Source organism: Lontra canadensis, unplaced genomic scaffold (assembly GCF_010015895.1).
Source record: "Lontra canadensis isolate GAN:19392208 unplaced genomic scaffold, GSC_riverotter_1.0 scaffold59, whole genome shotgun sequence".
Lineage (NCBI taxonomy): Eukaryota > Metazoa > Chordata > Mammalia > Carnivora > Mustelidae > Lontra > Lontra canadensis.
This window is the reverse complement of record NW_022631053.1, coordinates 6638961-6658334: the sequence shown is the minus strand read 5'-3', so window position 1 is coordinate 6658334 and position 19374 is coordinate 6638961. Positions and strand designations below refer to the sequence as shown.

Genomic DNA, 19374 nt, shown 5'->3' with positions numbered 1-19374 from the left:
TCCTATGTAGGGCAGGATTCAGAGCTGAGTGAGGGAGACCCCAGAAAGAGAGAAGGCTCATGGAGGGGGGCAGTGACCCAGGGGCCCCTGGCGGCCATGCTGTGCCACTGAGGGGAGATGAAGAGTTTGGCACCGTTGGCTCAGGAAGCATGGAACTCCCAGAGCACCTGTCTGCTCCGCCAGGGCACTGAGATGGTTGACGTAGGCGGCCTCTGGCAGGGGCAGGGACCAGATGGGAGGCCCGCCGATGACTACTCTCTCGGAAGGAGCTTTGTCTCCCTGCCCATTGATGGGGTGGGGTGGGGGGGCGGGGAGAGGAAGCTTCCAGAGTCATCTGAGGAAGCAGGCAAGAAGGATGCCCCCACACTCAGGGACAGCGGACCCCGTGGCTCCTCCTACCCGTCCCCCTTTCCCCACTCCAGCCCAGCCCTCAGAGCTTAGGAAGGACCACCCTGGCTGAGGCCAAGTTCACATTTCTGTGTGGAGCCTGGGGCTGTGTGCAAAGCCCAGGGTCTACAGAGCCAGGAATAGTGGTTATCGGTGGGCCCGAATGAGCTAGTCCTCCTCTGTGCAGTCCTGAGGAATGGGGGCCCAGCCCGGGGCCTGGACCCCAAAGGGGTAGACTCTGTTTTGGAAGAGTGCTACTGAGGCCTGGCTGGCTGCCCAGCCTGCCTCCTCTCCGGGTCCTCTTTGGTCCCTATCCTAGACCCAGGGCCCTTCCCAGGCTCCTTGGGGTGACCGCAAGGGGCTGTTCTCTGGCCCCGACTACCTGCCCGAAGGCTGTCTGAAGACCCCGGGAATGGGTATGGTTGCCAGAGGCTAGACAAGAACCAGGTCCGAAGGGCAGGGTGGGCGCAGGTCCATTCTTTTGGAGCCTCAGAGATTCATTGGTTCTTCCTCCTCCACCAGCTGTTCTGGGGGCCTGTGGGGAGCGACAAGGGTGGGGCTGCCAGAGGGCCTCAGCCCAGCTTGCTGGGAGTAAGAAGGCTGGGGTGGCTGTGCTGGGCGCTGGGGTCCTCGAGCCCGGAGGGTTCGAGGGGTGGAGTGGCTGCGGGCCAGGGGCGGGGCCTTACCGCTCTTCAGCCAGGATGCCCACGGACAGGGATGCCAGTGCGGTCACTGCCTCCACCTCTTCTGCATCGGCCCCTGGCACCCTGGGTGCCCAGGAATCCGGACAGGAAGCCAGGCGCTGCATGCAGCCCCAGTATTTACCTGTGGCAAGAAGCAGAGTCAGAAAGGGCTGGGGAAACAGGCCCGACCCCCCAGCCACGCCACGCGTCCTAAACTGATATAAGGCTGGACCTCTCAGGCCAAGGGCCAGACAGCAGACAGGAGCGGGCGCCTCCTCAGTCCGGGATCAGTGCGCTCAGTTCTACCCTCGGTTCCCTCATGGTCCCCCCCACCGCAGCCTGCCGGGGAGAGCGGAGCGGATTCGCTGTGGCCACCAGGGGGCCCTAGCAGATGCCCAGCCATTCCCCCACCCCTGACCCGTTCCCATAGCGTGGGGCTCTGAAGAGCTCCGGTAGGGCCCATTCCTCCCTAGATAGGGTCTGTACCTCCACGCAGCACACAGGATGGGGCATGGGAGGGGGGAAGGTCACAACACAGAGAGCTGACCACCACCACGGCTACTCTGGGTGGCCGTCAGCAGGTCACCTAACTGCCTGGGCTTCCAACTGCCCCCACTAAGCCACGGACATGAGCATCCCGCCTGCTGTTGTAAGATAATGTCCATGGCACACGCCCAGCCCAGAAGCTGGCCCAGGGTGAAGACTCTGTACGAAGTACCAGCACCATCTTTACTGTTCTACACCCGTCCTCTACTGGCCCTGGATGTGGGCAAACCTACTTTATTCATTTTTGTATCCCTAGCATTGAACCCCGGTCTTCACATAAAATGTTCCATAGATGCTAAGTTGTAAGTAAAAATTTAAGCTGTCTCCCAAATGTTCTTCTTCTTCTTTTTTTAAAGTAGGCTCCACATGGGGTGTGGAGTCCAATGTAGCGCTTGAACTCATGACCCCGAGGATCAAAAACCTCAGCCAAAATCAAGAGTTGGATGCTTAAGCCTCTGAGCCACCCAGGCGCCCCCAAATACTAATAATCTTACTCTAAGACCAGCCCCCAAAGCAGGCAGAGCTCCCAAAATCGCTGTGGACAGGACTGAGGGTCAAGGAAGAACCAGCGCTTTTGGCAAAAGGCCTATTGCTACTGGCCTGGCCCTGACCTAGGATTGTGGCTGGGGATGGAAGGCCTGTCCTGCCTTAGGAGGCAGGCAGTCTCCACTGGATCCATGGAGGGCTCCGAGAGCACCCATTCACGGGGAGGGAGGCAGTCCCACCATTATTATTGGGGTCATTCATAGGAAGCCCACTCCAGTACAGCAAGAGAGCCCCTTGCCTGGCAGGCACTGGGAGTCATGGGGCATGGGTTACTGAGGGCAGGAGACCCCTGAGGTTCTGGGATCAGCGGGTACCCTTTCTCCGTACTCACTGTGCACCCGGATCACGGCTTCCAAAGAGCGGATGGCGTTGAGGTTGGGTTTCTGTTTCCAGCCCTCTTCTGAGAGAGGGTCCACCTTTAAGAGAAAACACAGCATGTCAGCTATTAGGGACCCACAGGCCTAGGAATCTTCCACCCCAATGGCCCTGGCTTTCCAGGTACAAACATGCCCGTGTTCCCGGCTCTGCCCAAGGCTGGAAATGCTAGTCTTAGACCTGACCTGGGGAAGGGGTACCCACTCTGTCCCCCTTGTTCTAGGCCTGCCACCCCAGCACTATCTGCAAGCCCTCTGGGGGGCACCCCATCTGCCTGCATGCTGGGACCATCCTCAGGGGGCTGGACTTCCTGCTCTGTGGATATACAGATGGGCGGGCAGCTCACCTTGTTGCCCAGAAGAGCAGCCACACAGGCCTCAGACGCATCACAGATGGCTGTGAGGTCATGGCCACCTTCCAAGGCCAGCACCACTGCACCTCCCGCCAAGCTCATCAGCTGCTGTGTCATGTACCCAAAACCTAGACAGTTGGGTGGGGAGGAAAAGAAGAGGCAGGCCTGGAGGAGAGGTGGACTCTCTCTGAAATTTCTCTGCTGGCGTCCTTCTTTATAGATGATGCTCAGATGCACACATCTCTCCTCCTTCCAGGCCTTTCACAGGGTCCCCCGTGTCAGACCTATTCATATGCCCCAGTCAAGGCTTGCGGGGCTTAAGGGACTTGCATGAGGCCCACAGCCAGGAAGTGGACTGGAACCTGGGGCTTCTACTCCAGCCTGTCTTTTCCACTAAGTCACACCATCTTCTCCTTCTGTCCCCCAAGCCCTGGGGCCCAGCAGGCTGAGTGGGCTCCTCCCCGTCCACCTCCAGGAGAAGCTGGCAACTCAGCTGGGGATGGCACAACTGGGGTGTGCATTGGGGGGGGGAGTCCCAAGGCCAAGCTTCTTGGCTAACAGATGTCACCCCCAGGTTGTAGTGGAGGTCTCCTGTGGTGACAGCCCTGGTCATGAGAAAGGGCTCCGGGCAGGGCTAGGCGAGGGGGGCCCAGGGAGCATCAGGCCCAGCTGCCACACCCATCCTCACTCATGGTCCTGAGCTGGCCACTGCCACCTTCCCCAGGACTGGGGCAGTCCCCAGGACTCTCCTCCCAGCCTAGCCCTCATTCCCTACCTCTCCCCCTGAGCTGGGCCCTCCTTACATTTAGCAGAAACATGGTAGCCACCCAGTGGGGCTGGGTGACCCTCGGCGGCATCAAACCCAGCTGACACCAAGACCAGGTCCGGAGAGAACTCTCGGGCGATGGGCATCACGACCATCCTGTGTGGGGGCCAGACGCAGGGGCTCAGCACTCTGTGTGGGGCTGCCGGGGACGGGCCTCTTCCTATCAGCTTTACTGTGAGTACCCTGCTCTTGGGACTCCAAATCACCCAATCTCCCAGCAGGATAAATGGATCCATCTAGCCTCTCTGACCTGGCTGGCCACCCATATCCCTGGCACAGTCTAAGGACTTAGCCACCCAGAGCTCTTAACAGGGAAGGGGCAGGAAGGAGTTAGGGATGGGGTCCCAAAGGAGAAGAAAGAAGAGCATGCGTATGTCCATGGGTGCTTGGGCGCGCCTGTGTGTGTGTGTGTCTGTGGGGTGCAGTGGGGCAGGGCCACAGTGGGGGCAGGTCACTAAGCCTTGGGGACTGAAACTACTGAGACGCAGCTGCCACTCACTTCGGACTGAGTTGACCACACCTCACCTCTCGCCACCTGAGAGCTAACTCTGTTGACATCCTAGGCCACCCAGATTCATTCCCTTATCCTCTGCCTCTGCCGGCCCCCCGCAGCTGCCTCCCTCCATCCCTCACCCAACTCTGGGGTCCATTTTGATGTGTTTTGAAGCCCTGGGCTCAGGGCACACAGACACTAGGAAGCCCAGTCCAGGACTTCTCCAGAATTAGCTCTCATGGAGACTATTTCCAGAAAAGTATTTGAGACCTACTTCCAGGATTCTCTTTTCCCAAATGGAGTATAGGCACCCCAGAGGGAAACATAAGGGCTCCTAAACAGAGCCCAAGGCCCTTTCTTAAGCAACTCCCTCAATACGAACATCATCTGCTTTCTTTCTCCATAATTTAAATTTCTTATCTCTCGTGCAAAGCCCACCTCCTCCAAGCAGCCTTGCTTGACCGAATGTGGCAGCTATGCTCACTTCACCCTGCCTATCTTCCGGCACTCAGTTCAACACTGGCTCTGGGTAACACGTGACTTGATAAAGTACCCCTGACTTTTTCATTCTGTGTCTCCCGTCTTTTCATGGGGACTGGAGGCTCCTAGAGGCCACTGTAACAGTGCCTTTCCTTTTATTTGTCTCAGTCTGAAAGGCCCACCCTGGGACTGGCTTATCATGTCCAGTAACTGGATGAGGACAGGCTGCCAAACCAACCCATCACCTCTGGCCTGGTACTGTTGGGAAAAGAGGCACGAAAGAGTGGCCTTGCTGACTGGACCTCCTCTGGGCCCCCAGAGCACTCACCTGAAGGCAGCCAGGTACTCAGGATCCCCCATCGGGGGGTCCAGGCCTCCAGCCCAGGCCACGTTGACATTGAAGCCCTCACCGCTACCAGCTCCCACCTGGAAAACAGGAGGCAAGAGAGACCAGAGGAGAGCAGGGTCCCAGGAGAGGAACCCCAGGACGCCAGCACTGCGAGACCAGCTCAACTGGCCTTTTCACTTCCAGATAGAGGAACGGAACATCAGAGAAGCCAACCAACCTGCTCGGGATCCCAACAGCTAGTTGGGTTGCAGGCAGAGCCAACGGGGCTGGAAGGGAGCATGCAGTTACCTCATCCACGGCCCCGCTTCCTGGGAAGAAGTTGCCGTCATCATGGCGATGCAAGGAGATGTAGAGCACACTGGGGTCCTGATAGAAGGTCTGCTGGGTGCCGTTGCCATGGTGAACATCCTGGGCAGGGGGATGGACAACGGATTAGTGAAGGCCTGAAGGCACGCCGATGGGGGCTGGCACAGCTCATGGAGGTTTCAAGTGTCCCTCGTCTGAGGGTCAGGACCCTAGACTGGGAGTAAGGAGGCTGGGGTTCCCAGAGCTACACTGTTGAGTCGTCCCAAGTAGTCCTCCGGTCCTCTCTGTGCTTCTCCGTGTGCGCACATCTGGGCACACAGCCCTGGACCAGGGAGAGTATACCGTGAGACCCTGAAGGGGAGGAGGCATGCCAAGGGCCAACTGGCCAGCGGGCACAAGACATGTATGGCAGAAGAGGGGCAAGTCCAGGCCTACGCATGTCAGAAACCTTCACTAACGCATCTTGCCTGTGGTCGAGGAGTGATAAGGTGATCGGAAACCAAGCTCAGTTATGGAGGGGCAGGTCGGTGAGGCCCGGGGCCACCACTGCTAGGAAGAGCTATGGTCTGACACTTGGAAAGTCACAGGACCGTGTGTGGGCACAAGGGTAGAAATTTCCTCTGCAGTCAACAGCTGTAGAGGCATGTCGCATTCACAGACACTCAGGCAGAGTGTCTGGCTTAGGTGCATGGACTCCAGAGCTAACTGGCCTGGGTTCAAGTCCCAGTCTCAGGATTTACCAGACGTGTGACTGTGTGTGAATTACTTAACATCTCTGGGCTCACCTTCCTCATCTGAAACCAGGTACCAGTCAGGTTCCGACCCATCACAGGTTAAACTGCAGGGTCTAGATGTGATTAGGGGCACATTGAGCTGACCTGCTATCCCTGTGACTGTAGGGGCAATGCAGTGACACCTGCAGAAAGAAGCCACTGGAGGCCAAAGAGCACTCAAGTGGCTCCTCCCGCCGTGGGAGTTCATGATGGCTGAGGGCCTTCCCACACACGGTTGTCTCCGGGACTCCTGGCAGCCCCCTGATGTGGCTCTTATCTTTGCCCGCATTTTATATACAGAGGGACACGGAGGCCCGGGAGGCTCATGCAGAACTCGGACAGGAAGACAGATCCTTTGCTGCCAGGCTAGGGGCTCTTTCTACAGGGCTCTCGGATCTGAAGGGGCCAGGAACCAGGAACCAGAACCTACCCAGTCCATGATGAGGATCTTGCTGGCCTTGCCCTGTTGCTGAAGCTGCCGGCAGGCGATGGCCACGGAGTTGAAGAAGCAGAAGCCCCTGGGAGGAAGAGAGAGAGAGGCTCTGCCCGGCCATTCTTCCCCTGTGTCTTCACCTCTCCCGTTTCCTCTGGCCGCCCCAGTCCGGCCCGGCCCCAGAAGGCTCAGGGGATGGGGGGGGGATGCCCCCCCCATCTCACCCCCTCCCTGACCTCCCCCCAGCCTTACATGGCTGTGGAATGGTCAGCATGGTGTCCTGGGGGCCGAACCACTGCAAAACCATTCTGGAAACAGAAAGAATGCTTGTCAGCCAAACGGCCTGCACTCAGACCCACATCTCCACGAAGCTGCCCCAAGCTCAGGCTCATGCCTTGAGAAGGGGCCGTAGGACAACAACTGTCAGCAGATCTGACCGCGGCCAGGCGGGATCTGAGGTGCCCTGAGGCCTGGAGGGTGCTTTTAGGGCGACGGTAAACACCCCCCACCCTGGTGTGTCCTGACTCTCATCACTTTTTAACAAGAGCTACTGTTTTTCGGGCAGAAACTCCACGCCCCAGCACTCCATAAACGCGGGACTTCATCCTGACAGCTCCCTGAGGTAAATGTCGCCTAATCCTCACAACATCTCCATGAGAGAAACAGGGTTCTCTCTAGTTCACAGCTGAGGAGAATCTGAAGCTTGTGGGAAGTTGCCCGCTTGTCCAAGGGTGAAGCCAGAAGGTACAGCCCAGCACTGAGCTCTTTATTGCACACCACTCTGAGGAGCAGCCGGGACACCGGACACATGCCCCCCTTGGGCTCTGAGTTCTTCAACAGCAGGGGGTTCGGGCCTCAGCACAAGCCCCTGTCAGGTGCCCGGCCCAGAGTGAACAAGCTCAGGCACCAACCCAGTCTATAAAACCTCGGATGGCAAAGAACCGATCTGCTGACGGAAGAGGTCCAGAGACGCTCTGCAACTGCCCGGTGGTCACACAGCAGGTCTGTGTGTGAAATGATCCTGAATAATTATGACTCTGGGTCTCTTAGAGACCAGCGGCTTGACCCCCAGCAAATAGCATGAGCATAAGGTTCGAATCTCAGCTTTGTCGCCAGAACTCTCAATTTCCCTTCCAAAACCCTGAGGCACTATCTAAGAGGAGTGAGAGGCCTGAAGTTCTGGATTTGACCTTCCCTACTGCCCCAGCCTGCTACCCTCTCTGTGGTTGACCCACTCTCCACTCACAGCTACTACCTTTAGCTCGCGGGAAGCTACTTTGAAGGCGAGGTCAGTGACGCTGCCAGCGGCCCAGCGGGCTGCGTTGGAGGAATGCAGCTCGTTCCAGATGGTATCGGTATCCACCTGTGGGGGCCAGAGTCAGGGCCCGCATCATCCAAGGCCCCCACAGGAAGGGCCCACTTGGGCAGTACCCACCCCACGGCCAGGACCCCAGGGGCAGGGAACTGGGCAGACAGTGCTGCCTCCCCAGGGCCCCACCACCCAAAGGCAAGGCCTCCTGCGTCCCCCAATCCCAGCATGACTTCTCCTTCCCAGCTTCAGTCCATATCACCAGCCCGTATCTGGCCAGCACTCTGCCAGCAGCATCGCGCCTGCCTCCCCAGTCAGAGGAGGGGGCATGGCGTTACCTGGGCGGGACTTGGGGTTTGGACCGGGAGGGGGTTTTAAGCCCCAGCTGACTCTGCTCAGGCCCTGCGGGACGGTCGGAGCTCGAGGGGCCGTCTGCACCACTGTCTTCCACTCAGGGCCCCTAGCCCAGGCTGGGAGGCCCCCCAAACCCAGTCCCTGGGCCTCAAGGCTAGGGAGGGGCCGGGGGGCATGATGGGGAGATGGGGAGGGCGAGGCGGACCAAGAGAGGCGAGGAAGGCAGAGAGAGTCGCAAGAGGCTGGAGAAAGAGAGAGAGAGACAGACAGAGAGGGAGAGGAGGGAGGAGAAAACAGAAGCAACAACAGTTGGAAAAATCAGAAAGTGGCAAGAAATGGGAAGTTGTGAACAGGGCGCTGACTGGCTCCCCAACAGCCCCCCAGCTACAGCTCCCACTTCCCTCCAGAACTAGGCCTCCATCCCCTGCCTCCATACTCCGGGCTGGGATGCCACCAGAGGAGGCAAGGAGCCCGCTAAGCAGGGTAAACTGGGAGGAGGGGAAGCTGGGCTGTGGGAGAAAATTGCCTGGGTCACCGAGCACCCTGGAGGCATCCCCACAGCTCCGGCCAAGCAGCCCGACTCCGCCCGGAGGCCGGCGTGGAAGGGTGAATCCCGACCACCACCAGGGCTTTACGAAGGGAGACAATCCCCTGCTCTTTGAGCCTCACTCCACATCTACTGAACACCATCTGAGTGCAAGGCAAAGGGCTCCCCGCTCAGGAGACACTGATGGGTAGAGGACACACCTGGCCACAAGGAGCTTCTAGCCGGCAGAGGAGCATTATGGGAGAGCCCCTGGCCCAACAGGTCTGGAAGGACCCCAAGAACAAGCAGGTAGGGGCTGGGCCTGGGAGAACAGAAGGGAGGAGCTCCAAGAGCCCATGGCAATGGGCGCTCAAGCCCCCCGGGCACACTTACCCCTACCCCACCACAGGGCAGCATCACAAACATCCGCTGTGCCAGGAGCCCTGTGGGGAGAGGCCCAGTGTGTGTGAGCCCAGAAGCCTCTCAGCTCTGGCCTGAGGGGGGCTGGGGCCGAGGAGTTGGGGAAGGGGAACAGCAGGTGGCAGGGGGACTCCCAGGATGCCTGAGGGGCAGGCTGTGTGGGGCTGGGACAAGAGAAGACAGCAGCTGGCTGGGTCAGGGGAAGCGTAGGGATCCCGGGAGCCATTGGGGCCCCTACCTGCCAGCTTCCCGTTGTCCAGTTTGAGGCGGCTGAGCGGGTTGGTGCCATAGAGGAGCACGTGCCGCTCCGAGTGCACGGACTGCAACTCCTCCAGGGAGGCCTTCCGGCCCCGGAGACACTGAGGATGGGCCCACAGACCTCCTGAGCCCGGGCTCCCCCCACCCCTGCCCCTGCACGCTTCCTCCCTGCCACGACCACCACCCGCTCAGGCCCCTCATCTCCCACCCCCTGCCTCCTCACCTCGCACTGGCTCCGGAGCCCCCGCTCCTGCAGCCGGGACCAGATGCTCTGGATCCGGCCCGCGTGCTCCGGGTGCCTGCTGTTGTCCCCACAGGAGCACTGGTGTTTCAGCATGACCGAATCGTAGACCAGCCCTGCCGAGAGCAGGACTCAGGGTCCAGAGCCCAGGGGTCCCCTCTTCCCCCCAGGGCCACACACACCACATCCACATGGAGCCAGACCTGACATCCCATCGCCCCCAGAGTCACACAGCCCCACTTCCCCCATCCAGCCCCTCAGCCTTTCACACACACACACACACACACACACACACACAGGTGTGCCCCAGCCAACACCTCCGCCACAGAGCCCCTGACTTCCTGCCACCCTGACTCTCCACACATGGCTTCCTGTGGCCAGCAAGACCTTGAGAGCTCTGAGCCTGACCAAAGGGGGCCTAAGGTTGGGGTCTCACGCTAGATGTTCACAACCCAGCCAGGCTGCCACAGGGGTGTGAGAGGAGAAAGAATTCCTCAGAAAGCCCCAAGCCAAGAGCTGGGAAGCTCACAGTGACGCGGAGCCATGTGACAAGACAGATGCTGTTTTGGGGAAGTGACTGTTTTGGGTTGACCAGCAGGCCACCTAGAGTGCCCTGCACATGGTTGACAGGTCACTTTCAGCATGCCTCAGGACACTGGGATCTTCAAAATGCTCACCCCACTTGACCCAGGGAGGCCACTCCTTAAGAGCAGCCTTTGGGAAACAATGCCAGGGATGAGCAAAGATTCAGGGACAAGAAATTCTCATGGGGAAAAATGAGTGGACACCTATCCGCCCCACCAATAAGAAATCGTCAAAAAAAAAAAAAATACTGTGATGAAATACTATAAAAATCTCATTTTTAAAGGTTAATTTTATCATGACATATTCATAATATGTTAACAGAATAAAGCAGGGCTCAACACACAATGAGTGTGTGTGGTATCTATACACAGCTTTCTAGGACAAAGGTGGTGCTGAACTACACAGCAGCACTTAGGAGAGGTGGCTCTGGGGTGGTGGGAGACCGGTCAGCTATTTTTATTGTATTCTTATGTTTTTTGGTGTTTTTCAAAATTTCTAAAATACTTTTGAGCTCTTCCTTTACTAATAGAACAACCACCATAAATATCATTTTTGAAAGGTCAGGGGAGGTCTGGGTTGTCAGGAGACCCAGATCCTCAACCTGGCTTGACCCTCAGCTTGCTCTTTGACCACAAGCTTGTCACCTTAGTTCTGAGCCCAGGTGTCCTCATCTGCACAGTGAGGACCACCACCCACTCCACCTCCTTCATGGGACACTGTGAGGCTGTGACAAGGCCAAGCAAGTGCTCTGTGGCCTCGAACAATGTCCCAAGTGACAGCAAGACCAGACATGGACTTATGCCTGAGCCCCTGTGGGCCCCCTGCCCCTTCTCCTGTCCCACCCTGATCTTGGCCTTACCTGTGGTGAAGGGCAGGCTCCTGGCAGGGGTCTCTGAGCTGGGCAGGACACGGGCCTGACTGGCGGGCTCTGGAGTTGGCAATGAGGCAGGTGCAGCCGGGGATGACTGAGCCCTGGACAGGGGCCGGTGACTGCCCTGGGCCAGGGGAAGCAGTACAGAGTCCCCAGTTCCTCCCCGGGGGAGCCGTCCAGCCAGTCGCTGCTGCTCCCAGAGGAACACCTGAGGGACACAGTGGGGCTCAGTCTCCAGGTCTCAGGATTCTGTTCCATCTGCTGCTGCCCAGGGCCTTGGAAACCTCTGGGCAGGTCCCTTTTGGGAGAGATTTTTAGGCCTGCCTCCTGGCAGGGCTCTGGCCTTTGATCTCTGAACCCTCGGCCCCCCGCACTACCCCCAGAAGTCAGCAGCCCAGAATGACCACCCTGTGCCACCAGACTTTCTCAGACCTTTGGGACTCCAAAGCCAGAACCTAGGTAAGGGGTCTCAGGCCAAACTGCCCAAGGACACAGGGACGTGCATGAGCCACTGCACATGTGTGGACTGTTGCCAGGCACGGTAGGCTGAGCTGTGTCCCTGCCACTTCCCATTCATGAAGTCCTAAGCCCCACACCAGTACCTCAGAATGTGACCTTATTTGGAGACAGGTAATTACAGAAATAATCAAGTTAAAATGAGGTCATTAGGGTGAGCCTTAATCCAGTATGACTTTTGTCCTTATAAAAAGGGAAAAGTTGGATCCAGGCAGGCAGAGGGAGAAGATGGTGTGAGGACACAGAGAGAAGACGGCCATCTATAGCTGAGGACAGAGGCAGGAGCAGCCCCTCCTTCATGGCCTTCGGAAAGACAAACCCCAGTGTTGGCCTTCCGGCCTCCAGAACAGTGAGATGACGTACTTCTGTCATTGTAGGGGCTGGGTCTGTGGTGCTTGTCCCAGCAGCCCCAGCAAACTCAGCCCCCATGACTTGCCTCACACTGAGAGTGCTGCCCACACCTGGCTCTGTCCCATTTCTGGTCCCAGCCCCCGTCCTGGACAGCAGACAACGGGTCACAGGGGAGAGGGGCTGGGGCAGGGACGTGCACGGCTTGGTGAGAGGCCAGCCTCAGCACCAGACAAGGGACATGGCTTCCCCCAAGACTGGCAGGCTGCCAGAGTGTGCCTGTGTATGTGTGTGCGTGTGTGCATGTACACACACGTGTGCATGGCGGGGGCATGTCTGCACCTTGGTACGGATCTGGTAGGGCAACCTGGGTCCCAGACTCGCCTCCTGCACTGAGGAGCTAGCTCCCTCCCTTCCATCTATGCTAGGCCCCAGGGTCTCCCGACTACACCTTTCCAGGGACATGGGTGCTGCCATACCTGCTGGTGCTGCTGGAGAGGAACAGGGCCTCTGGCTTCATGCTGCCCGTGGCCTGACTCCCTGTGTTCCAGGCCGTCATCCCCCACTGGCCCCACTCCCCCACCATCTGTCTCTAGGTCCTCGGCGGAGGGTATCTGCCGCAGTCGGGGCTTCTCACTGGGCTTGGCTGGCCTCTGGGGAAGGGAGATGCCCACTGAGAAGCCATGCTGGGACGCAAGCTGTGCGGTGGGCCGTGGTGGGCTGGGCTGTGTGGCCACTCATCTTGTTGGGACTTCAGTGGCCACACGGCTCTGGGCCCTTGGGAGCCATATCCTCTTTCTGGCCCTCCAGGTCCCAGCCCTTCCTGAGCCTCCCTTTTTTCAGCCCCCAGAGGCCCAGGGAAGCAACCCCTCATCACCTCCCCTAGCCAGTTCCCCTCACCTTGATCAGCTGGACGTGAGGTTTGAGCCGTTCCAGGCGGGGCTGCAGGGGGCCCAGCGGTGGGGGGGCGGTGGCGCTTGGGGGCAGGGGCTCTGAGCGGGTCCGGCTTAGTGGCCGGTGGAGGCCTGACCCAGAGAGCCGCTCGGTGGTCAGTAAGGACTGGGCAAAGTGGAAGGGCAGGGGCCCAAGCCCAGGCACTGGAAAGAACGGGGTGTGGGTGGGGCATAAGGAAGGAACCAAAGGGAGGAATGGAAGGAAGCAAAGGCACGGGGTGGCAGGGGGGCACGGGCTCACTGGGGAGACACGCAGGATGAGGGGCTGCCGAAGGGGCAGGGAGGAAGGGACCCTTCCCAAGCCTGGCCCTTAGCAGGATGCAGGGACCAGCCCCTCCCCTGGAGAAGCCTTGGAACTCACCAGTCAGCAGAGGGGCGTGAGAAACTGAGGGATCCAAGAGGAGGATGGGCTGTAGTCGAGAGGGCAAGGGGCCTCCAGCCTCAGGCTCCAGGCCATGGGGCAGGAAGAGGGGAGCATGGGGGCTCCCCAGGACCGGCCCCCGGGGGCCCAGAGTCGGATGGGTCCTACGGTCAGCATCAGCCTGGGGGGAGGCAGGGGGAAGTCACAGGGGGGAAGATCCCCCACAGAGAAAGCAGTGAAGGTGCTGGGGTGAGGTGGTAGGAGAAGGGAGCGAAAGAAGCTGGGGGCTTGCAGTGGGGGGGAGGGCGCCTCAGCCACTCACCCTGGCAGGGGCAGGTAGCCCCAGCGTGATTGCGGGCAGCAAGGACACTGTCGGCAAGGCGAACGGGGCCAGAGAGGTCTCCTGCAGCCGCAGCCGCTGGCCCAAGAGCGCCTGCCATGGGGAGCAGGGCAGGGGTCACCGGTCCCAGACCTCTACCCCGAGCCTGCCTTCCCCAGAACCCCCAGGAGGCTCAGGTCCGGGCTGCCCAGACCCTGCGGCCCCAGCTCGGTCAGGGCTACTTGCTGAGAAGAAGGCTGAGCCTCAGAACTGGCCCCGAGAGCCCGGCCTGGCAAGGGCTTACCTCGGAGCCCAGGACTGGGTTAGGGCCGTGCTCGCTGTCATTGGGGGAACTGCAGCCTGACGCTGGCGTGCTGCTGCTACTCGGGGAAGAGTCTAGGGGCAGCAGAGAGGGAAGCACAGTCAGAGGCCTGGTGTGGCCAGGACAACGGGGCCAGTCCTCCTTCCCCAGGGGGGTGGCCTCTGCTTCCTGCTTTCTTCCCAGAAGGGCAGGAAGAAGGCAGGCCACCACTCAACTCTGTTGTCTTTGCCCACTTTTTTAAGGTGCCCCTTCTTCGAGGGCACCTTAGCCAACAGAGCAGGGGCTGGCTTTTGGCCTCAATCAGCCCCCCTGGCGAGTGTTAGACACAGCCTGTATAATCGCGCACAGTCGTCCTGTCTGGGCGGGCCCCGACCCAGAGGGACCCCACGGGCCACCCCGCCCACCCTGCTGGCCCTCACCGCCAAGGGTCTCGGTGGGCCGCCGCCGCAGGCTGGGCGGGGCACTCTCCTTTCTGAGCAGGGGGTTCTTCCTCCGCTCCAGGGACTTCTTGGGCTTGTAGCGTAGCTTCAGGTTGGGCTCAGAGACTGTGGGAGCACCGGTGTTACTTGGCCCCACACCACCCTCCTCCCTCCCAGTCACCTCTGGGTGAAGGCAAGAGAAGGCGGCATCAGGGAGAAAAGCACGGTGAGCTGACCTGCTGCAGCCCTACGGGCTCTCCCGCTCCTCCAGGCTCCTGACCCTGCCCTGGAGGGTCCTCACTTGCCTGCCCCACTCACCTGTCTTTCGGAGAGGGAAGTGTTCTGGGGGGTCATTGGGCAGGCTGGGAACAGGAGGCAGAAAGCTGCTGAGCATAGAGCGAGCAGCTCCTTCCGTCTCCAAGGGCTCGAGAGTTCTGTGGAGGGAAAGCCAAGGTGGCTTCAGAGAGGCAGGGATGCCCAGAGGCCTGGCAGCAGAAGGCTCTGCAAAGGGCTCTTCCTGAGCCTGGGTCCCCAGGCCCTGCCAGGAGAGGCAGTTGCTGACAGGGCCAGGCAGCGTGTGGCAGTCAAGAATAGGGGCATCTCCAGGTGGCCGCACCGGGCCAGCCTCCCTGCCAGCTGCGAGGCCAGGCAGGCCTCCATCTAAGCTTAGGAGCCAGGGGTCTCAGGACTTGGGTGCGGGCCAGTCACAAAGGGGACTCTGTCTCCTGTGGGAGGAAACTGCTCTAGGAATCAGGATATTTTTGTGCTTTGGGGAAGTCCTAAAGAGAAAAGGGACTTGTGTAGGAAGAAGAAAGCCTGCGTGGTATGTCTGTGCTGGGGGGGGGGGGGGGGGTCCAGGTAGGAAGGGCTTCAGGTGGGGTTGGGAGTGATAATTAAAGGAGAAAAGGGGGCAGGTGGGAGGAGAGAGGTTGGGGCAGCATTGTAATTAGAGGTGAGGGGGATGGGTCTGCTGACAAGCAGCTGGGAGGCAGGTGGAGCGAGTACAAGGGCTCATGGGATGGACACTTTGCGAGGAGGCATGAAAGGGACACAAGGGAGCCGTTGGGAGAGCGTTACCTGTAGGGAATGCTGGGACTGTTGGAATGGACTGTTCTCTCTAGGGCTGCCTGCTGCTTCTTTAGAATCACTTCTGCCAGCTTCTGCTTGACCACACTGCTGGCCACGGCACCTGGGGCAGGGGAGTCAGGAGTGGGTCGGGGGCAGGTGGATGGTGGCCTCCCTGGCCCACTGCCTGCCCATCATCCTGTCCCTACGGAGAGCCAAGCCTGGTGCCCCCCCCTTTCGCAAAGCCTCCAGACCCCCCACCCACATTCACAGACGTACTTCGCTTGCTCTTGTCCTTATTGAGAAGCTGCCGCAGCTCCTGCTCCTGGGGCCCCACCTGCAGCTGGGGCACCGGCGTGTCCATGGGGAGCTGTGGGCAGGGCGGGCCGCCCAGGAAGGGGCAAGGAGTTGAAGACTGAGCCGAGGGTCTGGGGAAGCGGGAGGGAGGGTGGGAGGCTGGGGGCTGAGCTCAAGGCCGCCGCAGGGGCGGGGAGCGCGGACCTTACCCTCATGGACTCCGCAGAGCGAGGCTGCAGGCCTGCGAAGAACAGGTGATGGTGCAGGCGCTGGGGGTGCTGAAGGGCGAGCAGCGCGGGCTCCGGCGGGGGCTCCACCGCGGGCCGCTGGCCCACCCGCAGGTCCATGGGCTGGGGCTGAAGGCCGGGCGTGTCCACGCGGGGCCTGGGGCGGCCTGCGGGCACACAGAGGGGGCATGCTCAGGGCCCGCTCAGCCTCCTGCAGGCTCCCTGGGCCACAGCGGGACACTGTGTAGGGACCTTTCCTCTGTCACTGTGGTCCCACGGGGTAGGTACTTCCAGCTCCATTTCGTGGTGGGGGTAGGGGCGGGCAGGCGTGGAAACAGGTGGGGTTAGACCATGGAGGCTGCGCCCGAAAGGACCCTCCTGACTCCGAGCACCATGCTTTTCCACTAACTGGTGTTGCCACCCCAGGGCAGGGGCTGGGAGCTGGGAAGATTGAGTGACAAGCCCTGCGGGAGAACATTCTGGGCCCTGCCATCTCCTTCCCTTCTTCCCGCCGGAATAAAGATTTGGTCAGGCTGACCCCTAATGACCTGCCCTCAAAGACAGCGATCCGCCAGTCCCCTTTGTTCAGCCTCCAGCCCCAGCCGGCCTCGTGGGCTCTCCCAGGTGCCACCCCCCCAACCCATGCTCTATCCTAGGCCAGAGGCTAAAGTGGCCATGCCTTGAACGTACAGCAGCCCAGGCCCATCACCCCGAGCATGCACAGCCCTGTTCGCAGGGCAACCTCCTCAGTTCACTGGGCTCCTACACCCCTGGGGCCTGCTCCAAGCCCGTCCCTGTGAGGACAGCAGGCCCAGCCGCCTCTTCTCAAGTGTGCTCTGCGCCCACACCAGGAGCACTCTTCCAGGGCCATGGGGGCAGGAGCTATTTCTCACTGGCTGCCAGACCAGGTTCTAGGCCCACATAGCCAGCTGGGCCAGGCTGGACTGAGCAGCTGGAGCGTCTGGAGGGCCGTTATCCTGGGGTAGGCGAAGCTGGTGGGGGTGAGAACAGGGGCCCTAGGACAGTACACAGTTGGGGAAACCTTTCCGGAGAGGCCTCCTTCAGCTCCTCCAACAACACACGGCAGCCCCCATCAGGGCAGCCACAGGCTGAGGGGCATGGAAGGCTCTGTGACAGAGCAGCAGCTGGGGAGTTGGGGAACACAGTCTCCAGACCCAACTCAACCGTTACCAACCGTCACCAATCGTTCCCTCCGATCTAGGGCACACATGTGGGCATGCCTGCAAAACCCTTCCACCCTGAAACTCCCACAGGCTCTGGGAGGTGGTTATTACTATTCCATTATCCCAAATGTGGAAACTGAGCTCAGGCGAAGGGACCTCGCCAAAGCTACCCAGCGAGAGGCATGGTGAGCGTGGGTTCAGGGCCTTGCTGAGGCCACTGCTCTGGTTCCGTTGTCCCCTGGACTTTCAGGAAGTCAGCTCCCCTCCCGGGGCTTTCTTGCTGGGTAGAGGGAGAGGGTCTTGCACTAGGGGCATCTGCTCTAGGGTTCTCTGCCTGGGAGCTAGAGACGAGAGGGGAGCCAAGCAGGGAGGTGCCCACCACGACGGTCCAGATAGTAAGAGACCAGAGGGGATGGCTGTGCCTCCAAACATGCCCTGCGCAGGCCACGCATGGCCTCCATGCCCCCCACTCCTGCTCACACATCCACTCAGGGAACCCAGATTCTCACTCGGCTTGAGTTTGGGCCTCTGAAGCTAACACACTCCTCTACATCTGGTGTCTTGGCTTCCTGGGGTGACTCCTCTGATGAGGGAAGAGGGACCTCAGAGAACCCCAGGCAGGCCACAGGACACAGGGCTTGCTGCCTTGGCCTCGCGTGGCCCGAGAGGCCCCATCCTTCCCTCCGAGCGCAGGGCTGCCGAGAATGTGGGAGGGGCTCTGCCAGCAACTCTCAGAATTGGATTCTGGGTCATTTAGCATGTGGGGGGTCTCCACGATTTGGGGCTAAGCCAGTTTTCCTTTGTCTCCTACATCTGAACACGACCCTTGCTCTCAGCCATCAAGCCCTGTCCTGCCGCAAGCCCACGTACCCTTCACCCTCTGAGCTTATGCTTGCAATGACCCCCTGGCGGTACCGCCCTCACCTCCTCAGAGTCCACTTTTCCAGATCCTACCCTTTCTTCCAAGTCCAGCTGGAATCTTCCCTCTTGCCTGCACTCAGCCCACCGCCCTGTGTCCCTCCCTTCTCTGGATTCCAATCACATTGACGGTTCGGTGCCCTCTAAGCCCAGCGTGGGCGGGACCATCGGAGTCCAGCTCCAAGGGCAGGAACTCAGTTTTGTTTACTTCTCACGACCCCGGCACCTAGAATGATACCTAGCACATGACAAGAACCCAGTAAATACTGGCTGAATCGATGAATAAATGTCTGTCTGCCCCCCTAAAATGCCCAGAGAGTGTGTCCGGGCACAGGGATGGGGTTCATCAATGTTTCTTTTTCCAATTTCTGTTGTTTTCTTTTTTTATATTAAATATCTAGGAGGACTACGTGGCAACAGGTACGGATTTAGTGTTTCTTGACTGAAGGGATGAACTCTGTCCACTGCGCCCTCAGCTGGCCCTGGTCACATACGGCATTCTCCTCCTGGTGTCCTGTCTCCCCAGCCTGCCTGTGAGCTTTCGGACAACCGGAAGCAAGGCAAAGAAGACAGCCAGTTCTCACTCCTCCCCGCCATACGGAAATGCGAGGCGTCAGGCACCCGGTAGGCCCTCCGAGGACACTGGCCGAGGCCATCAGCCACTCCAGCCCTGGCCCCAGGGCCACATCCTAAACCAGAAAACGGCCAAATGGCAGAGGAGGCAAGGGGCAGTGAGAGAACCCAGGAGAGGGATCCTTTCCCTCCCCGTAGCCTGCCTGAACAGCAAGAGGCATCTTTCCCCCTGTGAGGGCTTCTGTGCCCCCTCTGTGGCACCAGCGTGAGGCCCGAGGCCAACGAACAAGAGCCAGGCACCTTGCCCAGAGCCTGATGTGAGGCAGGGGTCTGAGTGTAAACACTAGCTTCCTACTTGCCTTCCTGTTTCCCCGCAGCCAACAAGGACAAGAAGAGCATCCTGCCTTTCCTTTTCCTGTTGTGCTTCCCAACAGTGGGACCAGCCTAGAGCCAGACTTGCCTCTTACCCCACTCCTCGTCCCACACCCAGAACCCCAACCTCCCAACCCTCTGGCCCATCAGCTCGCCACCCTGCTTCTCTTGCCCCTCTTCTGTCCTCTCCACCCTCGTCTTGCACTCCCACCTCAGGCTCCCTCAGGCCTGACTCTTACCTGTGCTGGGGGGGCTGGGGCAGCGGGCACCCGGGCTCACCTGGGTCCCATCTGTAAAGAGAAGAGAGAGGGCATGAAGGGGCTGCAGGGAAGGGGTGAGGAAAGGGTGAGAGGGCCAGGTCAGGCGGGAAGGCTCCACTCCAGCTTG

General features: G+C 59.9%; 1 protein-coding gene across 5 annotated transcripts in view; it reads right to left on the bottom strand.

Annotated features, from left to right (window-relative positions):
- Positions 1 to 721: 721 nt before the first annotated feature.
- HDAC7 (histone deacetylase 7) overlaps positions 722 to 19374 on the bottom strand; it is a 34429-nt gene continuing 15776 nt past the window's right edge. For 3 of the 5 annotated variants that reach the window (XM_032876943.1, XM_032876944.1, XM_032876942.1), the window contains exons 2-26: positions 19227 to 19277; positions 15923 to 16107; positions 15696 to 15786; positions 15429 to 15540; positions 14670 to 14785; positions 14352 to 14477; positions 13915 to 14006; positions 13614 to 13724; positions 13292 to 13472; positions 12878 to 13074; positions 12457 to 12630; positions 11102 to 11321; positions 9640 to 9773; positions 9397 to 9517; positions 9132 to 9181; positions 7805 to 7912; positions 6802 to 6857; positions 6547 to 6634; positions 5326 to 5445; positions 5017 to 5114; positions 3693 to 3811; positions 2884 to 3017; positions 2494 to 2578; positions 1074 to 1212; positions 722 to 922 (exon numbers count right to left, since the gene is read on the bottom strand). In XM_032876943.1, coding sequence (XP_032732834.1) covers positions 877 to 922; positions 1074 to 1212; positions 2494 to 2578; positions 2884 to 3017; positions 3693 to 3811; positions 5017 to 5114; positions 5326 to 5445; positions 6547 to 6634; positions 6802 to 6857; positions 7805 to 7912; positions 9132 to 9181; positions 9397 to 9517; positions 9640 to 9773; positions 11102 to 11321; positions 12457 to 12630; positions 12878 to 13074; positions 13292 to 13472; positions 13614 to 13724; positions 13915 to 14006; positions 14352 to 14477; positions 14670 to 14785; positions 15429 to 15540; positions 15696 to 15786; positions 15923 to 16107; positions 19227 to 19277 — 2954 coding nt within the window. In that variant the 3' untranslated portion in view covers positions 722 to 876. The remainder of the gene's footprint in view (positions 923 to 1073; positions 1213 to 2493; positions 2579 to 2883; positions 3018 to 3692; positions 3812 to 5016; positions 5115 to 5325; positions 5446 to 6546; positions 6635 to 6801; positions 6858 to 7804; positions 7913 to 9131; positions 9182 to 9396; positions 9518 to 9639; positions 9774 to 11101; positions 11322 to 12456; positions 12631 to 12877; positions 13075 to 13291; positions 13473 to 13613; positions 13725 to 13914; positions 14007 to 14351; positions 14478 to 14669; positions 14786 to 15428; positions 15541 to 15695; positions 15787 to 15922; positions 16108 to 19226; positions 19278 to 19374) is intronic. The other 2 variants (XM_032876946.1, XM_032876945.1) reach the window with 2 other exon arrangements.